General features: G+C 46.7%; 1 protein-coding gene across 2 annotated transcripts in view; it reads left to right on the top strand.

Annotated features, from left to right (window-relative positions):
- The first annotated feature begins 8277 nt into the window (after positions 1-8277).
- ARHGEF25 (Rho guanine nucleotide exchange factor 25) overlaps positions 8278-10738 on the top strand; it is a 590130-nt gene continuing 587669 nt past the window's right edge. Inside the window, exon 1 of one of the 2 annotated variants that reach the window (XM_063952331.1) lies at positions 8278-8640. In XM_063952331.1, the coding sequence (XP_063808401.1) occupies positions 8536-8640 (105 nt within the window). In that variant the 5' untranslated portion in view covers positions 8278-8535. The remainder of the gene's footprint in view (positions 8641-10738) is intronic. The other variant, XM_063952330.1, reaches the window with a different exon arrangement.

Here is a 10738-nt window from a genome sequence, read left to right as displayed (position 1 = left end):
AGTATGGTTAGATTCATTAAAAGGGATGATTTTGAGTATTTCAAATAGATTTTCCCAAAATGAGAAGGAGACACAATACTTAAGGCAATCTGTTGATTACCTGATGAATAGAGATTCAGTGATCATTCCAGCATCTCAGAACCCTGCCATTTGTCCACAGAAGCATACCCTGGCCCAAATCATGCAGGCTGATACCAATGATGATCTATCAGACCCAGAGGGTGAGGTGCACTTGGGAGGGGGGGAATGCTACTTTGTCACAGGGAATACAGGCCCTGATAGAGACGTCCTGCAGATCCCTGATAAGGTATCAGAGGTCGAAGAGGAATCTTATTTTAACGTGAAAAAGAAATCCTCAGCTACTTTCCCTGCATCTAAGGAATTAAATTCCCTATTTGAAGCAACTTGGGTAAAACCTGACAAGAAGTTTAAGGTCCCAAAACGGTTACTCATATCCTTCCCGTTTCCTCAGGATCATAGAAAAAAATGGGAAAACCCACCGATAGTTGATGCATCAGTTTCTAGGCTGTCTCGTAAAATAGTTTTACCTGTTCCTGGGGCAGCTTCTTTGAAGGATGCTGCAGACCGCAAGATTGAGACCACTCTCAAATCTCTGTACACAGCTGCGGGGGTGACCCAGAGACCCACTACAGCTTGTGCATGGATCTCTAGGGCCATTTCAAAATTATCAGGTAATCTAATTGACGGATTAGATTCCTTATCCAGGGGGAAATAATTTTACTCCTACAACATATACAGGATTCTGCTAACTTTATGGTGGAGGCCATAAAGGAAATTGGTTTACTCAATGCATGCACCACTGCCATGGCAGTGTCAGCATACAGGGGTTTGTGGCTATGCCAGTGGACTGCGAACGCAGCTTCCAGGAAAGGCGTGGAAAGCCTACCTTTCACAGGTGAAGCCCTTTTTGGAGATGAACCTGATATGTGGATATCCAAGGCTACGGCGGGTAAGTCTACATATCTTCCTTCCACAGCTCCTCGGCTAGAAAATCCTACACTGCTCCAACTCTGCAGTCCTTTCGGACAGCGAAGTTTAAAACCAAAACCAAAGGTTCTTCTATGGCCTTTAAAGGCAATAGAGGTAAGCCCAGAAAACCCCGGTTCTGCTTCCTCTAAGCCTTCAGCATGACTGTGGACCACACTGTCTGGAAGACAGGCAGGTGGGAGCTCATTTGAGACTCTTCAGTGACATATGGGCAACGTCATGCCAGGATCCCTGGGTCAAAGATCTTATAGCCCAGGGCTACAGTCTGGAGTTTCAGGGACTCCCACCTCACAGATTCTTCAAATCAGGCTTATCAAGAAGCAAGTATGTCTTTACAGGAAGCAATTCTGAAACTGGTATGGACTCGGGTCATTGTTCCAGTTCCACTTCAGCTACAGGGTCAGGGTTATTATTCCAACCTGTTTGTAGTTCCGAAACCGGATGGTTCGGTAAGGCCCATATTAAATCTCAAGTCGTTGAACAAGTACTTACAGGTGTTCAAGTTCAAGATGGAGTCTCTGAGAGCTATGATCTCAAGTCTAGAGGAAGGGGAATTCCTGGTGTCTCTGGATATTAAGGATGCGTACCTTCATATTCCGATTTGGCCGCCTCATCAAGCTTATCTAAGGTTTGCCCTACCGGACTCACTGCCAGTTCCAGACCCTGCCATTTGGCCTCTCTACAGCACCGAGGGTGTTCACCAAGGTAATGGCAGAGATGATGTTTCTCCTCCGCAAACAGGGAGTGAACATAATACCACACCTGGACGATCTGCTAATAAAAGCACCATCCAGGGATAGGTTGTTAGACAATATTGCCCTCTCAACCCGACTGCTCCAGGATCACGGGTGGATTCTGAACATACCAAAATCTCATCTGGAACCAACACGAAGGCTTCCGTTCCTGGGGATGATACTGGATACGGAGGCACAGAAGGTGTTCCTTCCGTTGGAAAAGGTATTAGTGATCCAGTCGATATTTTAAGACAATCCCAGATATCGGTGCATCTATGCATTTGGCTTCTGGGGAAGATGGTGGTAGCTTACGAGGCGCTGCAGTACAGAAGGTTTCATGCAAGGCCCTTCCAGCTGGTTCTGTTGGACAAATGGTCTGGATCACATCTTCCCATGCACCAGAGGATCCGTCTGTCGCCGAAAGCCAGGATTTCTCTTCTGTGGTGGCTTCAGACTTCTCACCTGACCGAAGGCCGCAGGTTCGGGATTCAAAATTGGATTCTGCTAACCACAGACACAAGCCTCAGCGGTTGGGGAGCAGTCACCCGGGGGGAACAGTTCCAAAGAAGATGGTCAAGTCAGGAAGCCATTCTTTCGATCAACATTCTGGAACTATGGGCCATATATTACGCCCTTCTACAGGCATTGCATCTTCTTCAAGATCAAGCCATTCAGGTTCAGTCGGACAATGTGACGGCAGTAACGTATATAAACCGACAGGGCGGAACGAAGAGCAGAGCAGCAATGTCAGAGGTAACAAGGATTCTCCTCTGGGCAGAAAGGCATGCTGTGGTGTTGTCCGCGATCTTCATTCTGGGAGTAGACAACTGGGAAGCAGACTTCCTCAGCAGACACGACCTCCACCCAGGAGAGTGGAGCCTTCACCCAGAGGTGTTCGGGTGCTTGACACGTCGGTGGGCAATTCCACAAATTGACATGATGGCCTCTCATCTCAACAAGAAGCTCAAGCGGTATTGCTCCAAGTCGAGGGACCCACAAGCAGTGGTGGTGGACGCTCTGGTGACTCCATGGGTCTATAGGCCTTTTCCTGGGCACACTTGAAAAATTGAAATGATGAAATTATTAAAAAATAACTATTATTAATGTATACTTTAAGAGAAGACGAGAGCTGGCATCAATGATTAAAGAGCATAAGTGTTCACAAGTACCAATGTATGGAGGTTGAACGTCAAATTCTAGCCCGAAAAGGGATCCCGGTTAGGGTTATTTCAACCCTGATACAAGCCAGAAAGGGGGTAACGTCTAAACATTACCACCGTATTTGGAAAAAAAAATATTTCTCTTGGTGTGAGAACAGGAAATTTCTTGCGGTGGAATTTCAATTGGGACGTTTTCTCCTTTTTCTGCAGTCAGGTGTGGATGTGGGCCAACATTTGGGCTTCATAAAAGTCCAGATTTCGACCTTATCCATTTTCTTGAAACAATTGGCTTCTCTCCCTGAGGTTCAGACATTTTTGAAGGGGGTTCTGCACATCCAACCGCTCTTTGTGCCTTCTATGGCGCCTTGGGATCTCAACATGGTGTTGCAGTTCCTGCAATCGGAATGGTTTTAGCCTTTACAGGACGTAGACATCAAGTTTCTTATGTGGAAGGCCGTACCACTGTTTGCATTGGCTTCTGCGAGGCGTGTGATGGAGCTGAGGGCATTGTTTCACAAAAGCCCCTATTTGATTTTTCATGAAGATAGGGCTGAACTCAGAACTCGTCAGCAATTTCATCCAAAGGTGGTGTCTGCGTTTCATATCAACCAACCTATTGTGGTTCCGGTGGTTACCGACACCTCTGCTACTTCAAAGTCCTTGGATGTTGTGAGGGCTTTGAAGATCTATGTGAAGCGGACAGTTTGTCACAGGAAATCTGACTCGCTGTTTGTTCTCTATGATCCCAAGAAAATTGGGTGTCCTGCTTCAAAGCAGATAATTGCATGCTGGATCAGGCTTACTATCCAGCATGCTTATTCCACGGCAAGTTTGCGGTGTCCAAAATCTGTACAGGCCCACTCTACTAGGTCGGTGGGTTCTTCCTGGGCGGCTGCCCGAGGTGTCTCGGCTTTACAGCTCTGCCGAGCAGCTACTTGGTCAGGTTCGAACACGTTTGCTAAGTTCTACAAGTTCGATACTTTGATCAAACTTCATGTCCTCAGAGGCCAATCAGTGCTGCAGGAAGCACAGCACTCTCCCACCCGGTTTGGGAGGTTTGGTACATCCCCATGGTACTAATATGGACCCCAGTATCCTCTAGGATGTAAGAGAAAATAGGATTTTAATTACCTACCGATAAATCCTTTTCTCGTAGTCCATAGAAGATACTGGGCGCCCGCCCGGTGCTTCGTTTCTTTCTGCACTGTTACTTTGTTAAGTATTGTTGGTTCAGCGTATGCTGTTCCTGGTTTAAAGTTTGGTTAGCTTGGCTTTCCTCTAGTTTGTAGGTGCTGGTTCGTAATCTCACCACTATCTTTTCTATCCTTCTCCCAAAGTATGTCCATACCCTCGGGCACAGTTTTCTAGACTGAGTCTGGTAGGAGGGGCATAGAGGGAGGAGTCAGCCCACACTATGAATTTCTTAAAGTGCCCATGGCTTTTAGTGGGCCTGTCTATACCCCATGGTACTAATATGGACCCCAGTATCCTCTACGGACTACGAGAAAAGGATTTACTGGTAGGTAATTAAAATCCTATTTTTTTTCTAAATGCATTAAAATACACACGCAGGGAAACGCAAAGCCCACCCCCAGTGCCGTAACTAGGTGTGTGCCGAAGGGGCATTGCCCACAGTGCACACCTAGTTAGAGCGCATTTCCCCTCTGCGCTCCCGCGCCCTCTCTTGGCCCGCTCTGAAGCCGCTGCCTCCGGGTTACCCGCTGTGGCCGGAGAAGAGCCGCTTCCGCCGGGGGGGAGAGCCGCTGCTTCCGCCGGGGGTGGGGGAGAGTCACTGCCTCTGTTACCCACTGCTGCCGGGGAAGAGCCGCTTCCGCCGGGGGGGGGGGGGGGGGGGGGGAGCTGCTGCTTCCGCCGGGGGTGGGGGAGAGTCGCTGCCTCCGTTACCCACTGCTGCCGGGGAAGAGCCGCTGCCTCCAGGTAAGCCACTTACACTGGGGGGGGGGGGGGGGAGAGAGCTGCTGCCACCAGGGGAGAAGCGCTGCTGCGGGGGGAGAGCTGCTGCCGCCGGGAGGGAGTCGCTGCTGCTGCGGGGGGGGGGGGGGGGGGGAGAGCCACTTGCACCGGGTGAGAGAGCTCAGCCACTCAGCTACAGATGTGGTTGAAAATAAAAAGTGACGCTGTCTGCCATGTGAAAGAAGGGGACGATGTCTGCCGTAATGTGTAAAAAAGGGACGCTGTCTGCCGTAATGTGTAAAAAAGGAATCTGTCCGCCATAATGTGTAAAAGAGTGTCTACCTGGTGTAGTGGCGCTACTGTGCGGCGTAATTTGAATAATGGAGACTACTGTGCACCGTTATATGAATTGGTATTATTTTGTGGCCACACCACTCCCCCATGAAGCCACGTTTCGATATTTTTTGCGCACGCCTACGGCGCGTACTGCCCATTTTGCATGGGGGGGGGGGCGCTGATGCCGTTTCTTGCACACAGCGCTGAAATGTCTAGTTACGGCACTGCCCACCCCTTTGGTGTTGGACCTACTGCTCTTGCAAGGTCTGCAGACCACACATTTGTGAGTGGAGATTGCTTATGGATCCCTCACCTATACCTTTTGCCAGGCTTGGACTGGGACGCAGAGGAGCCAGGTCATTTCCTGGTGGGCCCCACTGACTTCAGGCCATGCACCTTTCTGAAAGGGGGTGTGGCTTAGCGGACTGCGATGAAGTGTGTGTGGGGCGGGGGGGTGTGTGCTGGGTTTGCTGGCCTGCATGTACGTCTCTGCCCTCCCAGCCAGCCAGACTGAGCAGAGAGAATTCAGGACCCCTTGCTGTTACGTGGGAAGCTGCAGCTGGGGGATTTGAACCTTCTGGTACCTCAGGTAGCATGAGGAGCACAGAATGCTCTGTAACTGTCCTTCAGGGCTTCCACAGATGAAATAGGAGGAAGCCTCTGGAGTGTGCTCTCCCGCCTGCAACCCTCCTTCCCCTCTGCTTTACGGGGATCCATCCAGTTGCCAGTACTGCAGTGACTATTGTAGCAGCACAGCAACGGTAAAAGCTAATTGGTCAGATATTTTATGCCTGACCTGTCTGTGTTCCATATATTGTGTCTACCTGTCCTGTCTGTGTTCCATATATTGTGTCTACCTGTCCTGTCTGTGTTCCATTTTGTATGTCTGCTTGTGGTCCATATCCTATGTCTGCCTGTCCTGTTTGGGTTCCACATATTTTGTCTCTGTCCTGTCTGTTCAATATCCCATGTGTGTTCGTCATGTCTGTGGTCCATATCCTATGTCTGCCTGTCTTGTCTGTGTTCCATACTCCGTGGCTACCTGTCCTGTCGTTGTTCCATACCCTATGTCTGCCTTACCTGTCTGTGTTCCATACTGTGTCTGGCTCATGCAGCTAGTAGTTAGGAGGTCCATTTGAGCAGGGGCGGATTTAGGGGTGAGGGTGTCCCTAGGCACAACAGTAATACATACATACATACATACATACATACATACATACATACATACATACATACATACATACATGTGCCGCTGTCGGGCGGGCCCGGAATACTGAAGCCGCTGCCTGCCCACCTCCATCCCCGCTGTTCTGCTACTCTCCTCCGTCCTCCTGCAGCTGTATTGACAATGTCCCTCCCAAAATGGCCGCCACCTAAGAGGAGACAGTTTTTCAAGATACTAGAGGGCTCCTCTAGTATCTTGAATAACTGTCTCCTCTGTGGTGGCGGCCATTTTGGGAGGGAAGTTTTCAATACAGAGCTGCTGGAGAGTCTGAGGACAGCGGCAGAACAGCGGGGACGACTGCGGAATGGCAGGGACAGCTGCATGAGCATCCCGGGCCCTCCTCTCTCTGTCAGAGAGGCTGGGCCCGGGACAGATGTGCCCCCAGCACCCCCCTGATGGCGGCCCTGGCTGGGATATATGTGTCTGACAAGGAGATGGCTGGTACAGGGCTGGGTATATGTGTATTAGAGGGAGGTGGTTGGTGTGTGTGTGTGTGTGTGTGCAAGGTGGGGTGAGCTGCGCTGAGGGTAATTTTGTATACTGAGGTGCAGGGACATGCAATGAGGTCAATGGCTGAGGAGGCAATGGCTAGTTCCAGAGCCAGATTTACACACAATATATGAGCCAAAGGGTACATGTGAGCATTATACACAGGTGCAGGTATATACTGCTGAGAATTTGGTGAGTTTTGATCAGAGATGTGCGGAAAAGAAAGGAGTGCCTCACCTGCAATAGACTTTTTACTCCAGAATATTGACTATAAAAATCATTAGAATAGATATTTCTAATATATTCTTTGTATTTTTTTATAAAGGTAAAACTCTGGTTATACGTTAGTATGCAAGGAAAGGCACTGCCTCACCTCACCACACTGCAGGTCACTGCTGAGGTGGCTGAGGCCGGTCAAGGGTATCTATTATTATTATTATTATTTATTATTATTATTATTTTATTATTATTATTATTATTATTATTATTATTATCATCATCATCCTTTATTTATATGGCGCTACAAGGGATCCGCAGCACCCATTACACAGTACATAATCAAATGAGCAAACAAGAAAACCGCACTTACAGTGCAAGATAATATAGGACAGGTATAGAAAACCCAGGGTTAGGTGCCATCAAAGGGAGTATGGAGTATAAGATAGTGTAAGTAAGAAAAGGAAAGGCACATGAGGAAAGAAGTCCTTGCTCTTGCGAGCTTACAATCTAAAAATCATATAATTTATATGATAGATCGACATGTTATTATAAATAATAACACCCACCCCCACAGGCCAAACTTTGACAATTTTTTTAAAACTGGTTTTACGTATCAATTTATGCCCTACCCCTGCTGTAGCTCCACCCACATTATCCACAGCTCTGACCCCCCAGGGGAAGCGGGGGAAGGCTGCCTGTTTTGTCAGTCCTTGGCCCCACAATTTCTGATGGCAGCTAAGGCTGCTACTATACTTGTGATGAAGCGCTGAAACACGTCCATATTTTGGAAAGAAGTTTGTATTCCAAGCGCTCAATACTCCAGTGTATGGCTTAAGACTCATTTGATTAATGGGCCAGATTCCTACAGTTTCTGCATAACCAGGGGCCCTGAAAGGTTAAAGTGACTTGGCAGTCACCCCTTTACAAATGAAAATAAAAAGGTACAATGCATTTTTAGAGATGTGAAATAAAGATATCAAATGCATTGTTATTTTAAAGGGCAAGCTGCAGACTTCTTAGCTATTCACTATATTATTATTCCAGACATTTCTGGCAGTAAAAGTGTTAAGCATCTGCTCCTAATCCCAGCTGTTGCATGGGATGTTACGGTAACTTACACCCAGCATATGGCTGCCTTCCACAACAGTGCAATGAGGCCAGCAAAACTTGTGGAGGGGAGTTTGTGAAAGGGACTGGCTTTCTAGTTGTTGCAAGGATTTATCACTGTTTAGCTTGCTTTGCTCACCGCCTCTCCCTGCCTCTCAGCAATCTGCTCTGGTCTGTCACTGCACACACTCTCTCTCAGTATTAACTCACGCTATTAACCTCTCAGTTCCAACACTTTCCTGATTACAGTGCCGCTGTCTGTAACTTCAATGGGTGCAGCACCCAGCTGTGGCTGAGGAGTGGAAACAGGACTACAAATTAGCAGAATTCCTCCAGGGGTTGGATGTATAACATGAAGGCTCCACAGAAACATGCAGGGCGTACGGATCAGATGCTTGGTGCTATGGCTGACATCCTAGGGTCCCTTGTACTTCCAAGCCATCAATGGGTATGTCCTATTTATGCATATAGGCACATTTTTTTTAGCCATACAATGTAAACACTTCACAATTGTGTAGACAGACATTGTCTAGACACACAGACTGTATATCAATTTCATGCATTGACCTCAGTAATTTATTAGACAAAACCGAACATTTATTTTCGATGATGTTTTATCAGTACTAGCCTGTACTTCTTAGGAATAGTTTTTTGTTAGGGCAAGTCATCTCTGTTAGATGCTGACCGTTTATTATATGTGAGTACATCTAGGAGTATATTTACTAAAGGTCAATTTTCATCAACTAACATTTAAAAATTAATATTAAAAATCATGTGTTAGTAAATGTGTGGTTCAGTCTCTGAAACACAACATTGATTTCCATCGATTTTCATCAATAAAAGTATACCTTTGGTATATATAACCCCAAGTGTTAGGATACTGTGGAGTATACTCAATTAGCTGCTGTGCTTATTGCATGGGTAAAACTGTAGGTTTAACATCTGGAGCTATTCAATTAATTATCAATTTCTCCATACTGCAAACCCGCAGGTAACATGCGCTAACCCTTAGATTACGCGTTAAGTGCTGGAATCTAAAAGGTTCCCTGTGCATCAAGCCCCAGAGGGATTTTTCATAACAGCTCCCTCTGAGGCTTAACGTGCGGATATGCAGTGCTAATTGAATAGATCCAGGCAAACAATGAATTATCTGTGCATGTGCGGCTGTTGTGTGCGCTTGTACATAGTGATTTGACTCAGTGTTGATTCAACAAATCCTCTATGCTGTGCTGGTCCCCATTGGCAGATAAAGCTAGCGCAATTCTTACATAGTGTTAGTTTGCTGCAAAACATAACCTTTGAGCCACTTGGATGGTACATTGATTCAGGCCACCATCCCATAGAGGTTTATGGCAGTAAGCAGCAGAAAATGAGTGATTTCTCCTCGGTTACTCATTTTGATAAATTGCGAAGTAAGGACAGAGCTTCTCTCCACTTCATACGTGGACCCATACATTTGAGATAAGCCAGTTTACAATTCACCATACTTTCCAACATTCTTTTTAAATAATTTCCAGGGATACTTTGCAGTGGGCCCGGGGATACTTTGTAGCAGTATTTCCATGGATACTTCTAAACACTTCATACTTGGTACTGTCAAATCAGGCCTCTGGGCCTAATTCAGATTTGTAATGAATTGCACAGCTGCAGGAAAGTGGCTGTGCAACTCCATGCAAATAAAATTCAAATTCATTCTGTAGGAGATAGATGCCTCCTGCATACCCTTGCAAGGTCCAAGTGTTGTGTCTGGGGATGCAGACTCTGATCACCATCGCAATGTTTGCAAACAGCGGTCAGTCTGCATAAGCTGAGGCTTGCTCAGACTGGCCATAGGATCAGACATCCGGGTCCAGGAAGTCTGCAGCTGAGGGCGCAGACCTTGGACCCAGCATGCCTACAAAACGGGAACGACACGCCCCCCCGTTTTGAAGAACAGTGGCGGTTGCCAACCCTGCTCTACCCCCCAAATGCCACAGCATGTCACATCGCAAGACCTATTCTGCACAAGCACAGAATGGATCTTACACCTACGCAGACCCCTACACATCGGATATTTACATAAAGCATTGGGTTTACGTACAAATCTGAATTAGGTTCTCTTTGTTCTACTATCCCCATCTTATTATGTTTCCCAATACGACTATAATGTAATGTTTTTGCGTTTAGATCTTCCACATAAATATTAATAACAGTGAGCACGGTGCTCTTAGATAGTCAAAGCTTTAAACATTACAGCTCATAAGATTTAACCATCCGATCCCTGACATTGCAGGAGCTTTATAAACCGTTTATTGGCAAATGCTCCTGCATCGGCACTGATACACACATATATACAGTCGCTGGCCTGATAATTGTATCCTTGTGTACCCACCTTTACAGTAATGAAAGTGAATAATGTGATTACTGTAATGTGTAGAGTAACATATTCCCCTTTTCACCGCCTTGTTGGTCTCTTTATATACACTAGAAACACTTCCGTGTGTCACTAAAGCTGTGGCAAGAGAAATTTTGCTGAAAGTTTACAAAATAGCATCATGTGCGCTCTA

Source organism: Pseudophryne corroboree, chromosome 2, assembly GCF_028390025.1.
Source record: "Pseudophryne corroboree isolate aPseCor3 chromosome 2, aPseCor3.hap2, whole genome shotgun sequence".
NCBI lineage: Eukaryota > Metazoa > Chordata > Amphibia > Anura > Myobatrachidae > Pseudophryne > Pseudophryne corroboree.
This window is presented reverse-complemented; position numbering and strand designations above follow the sequence as displayed.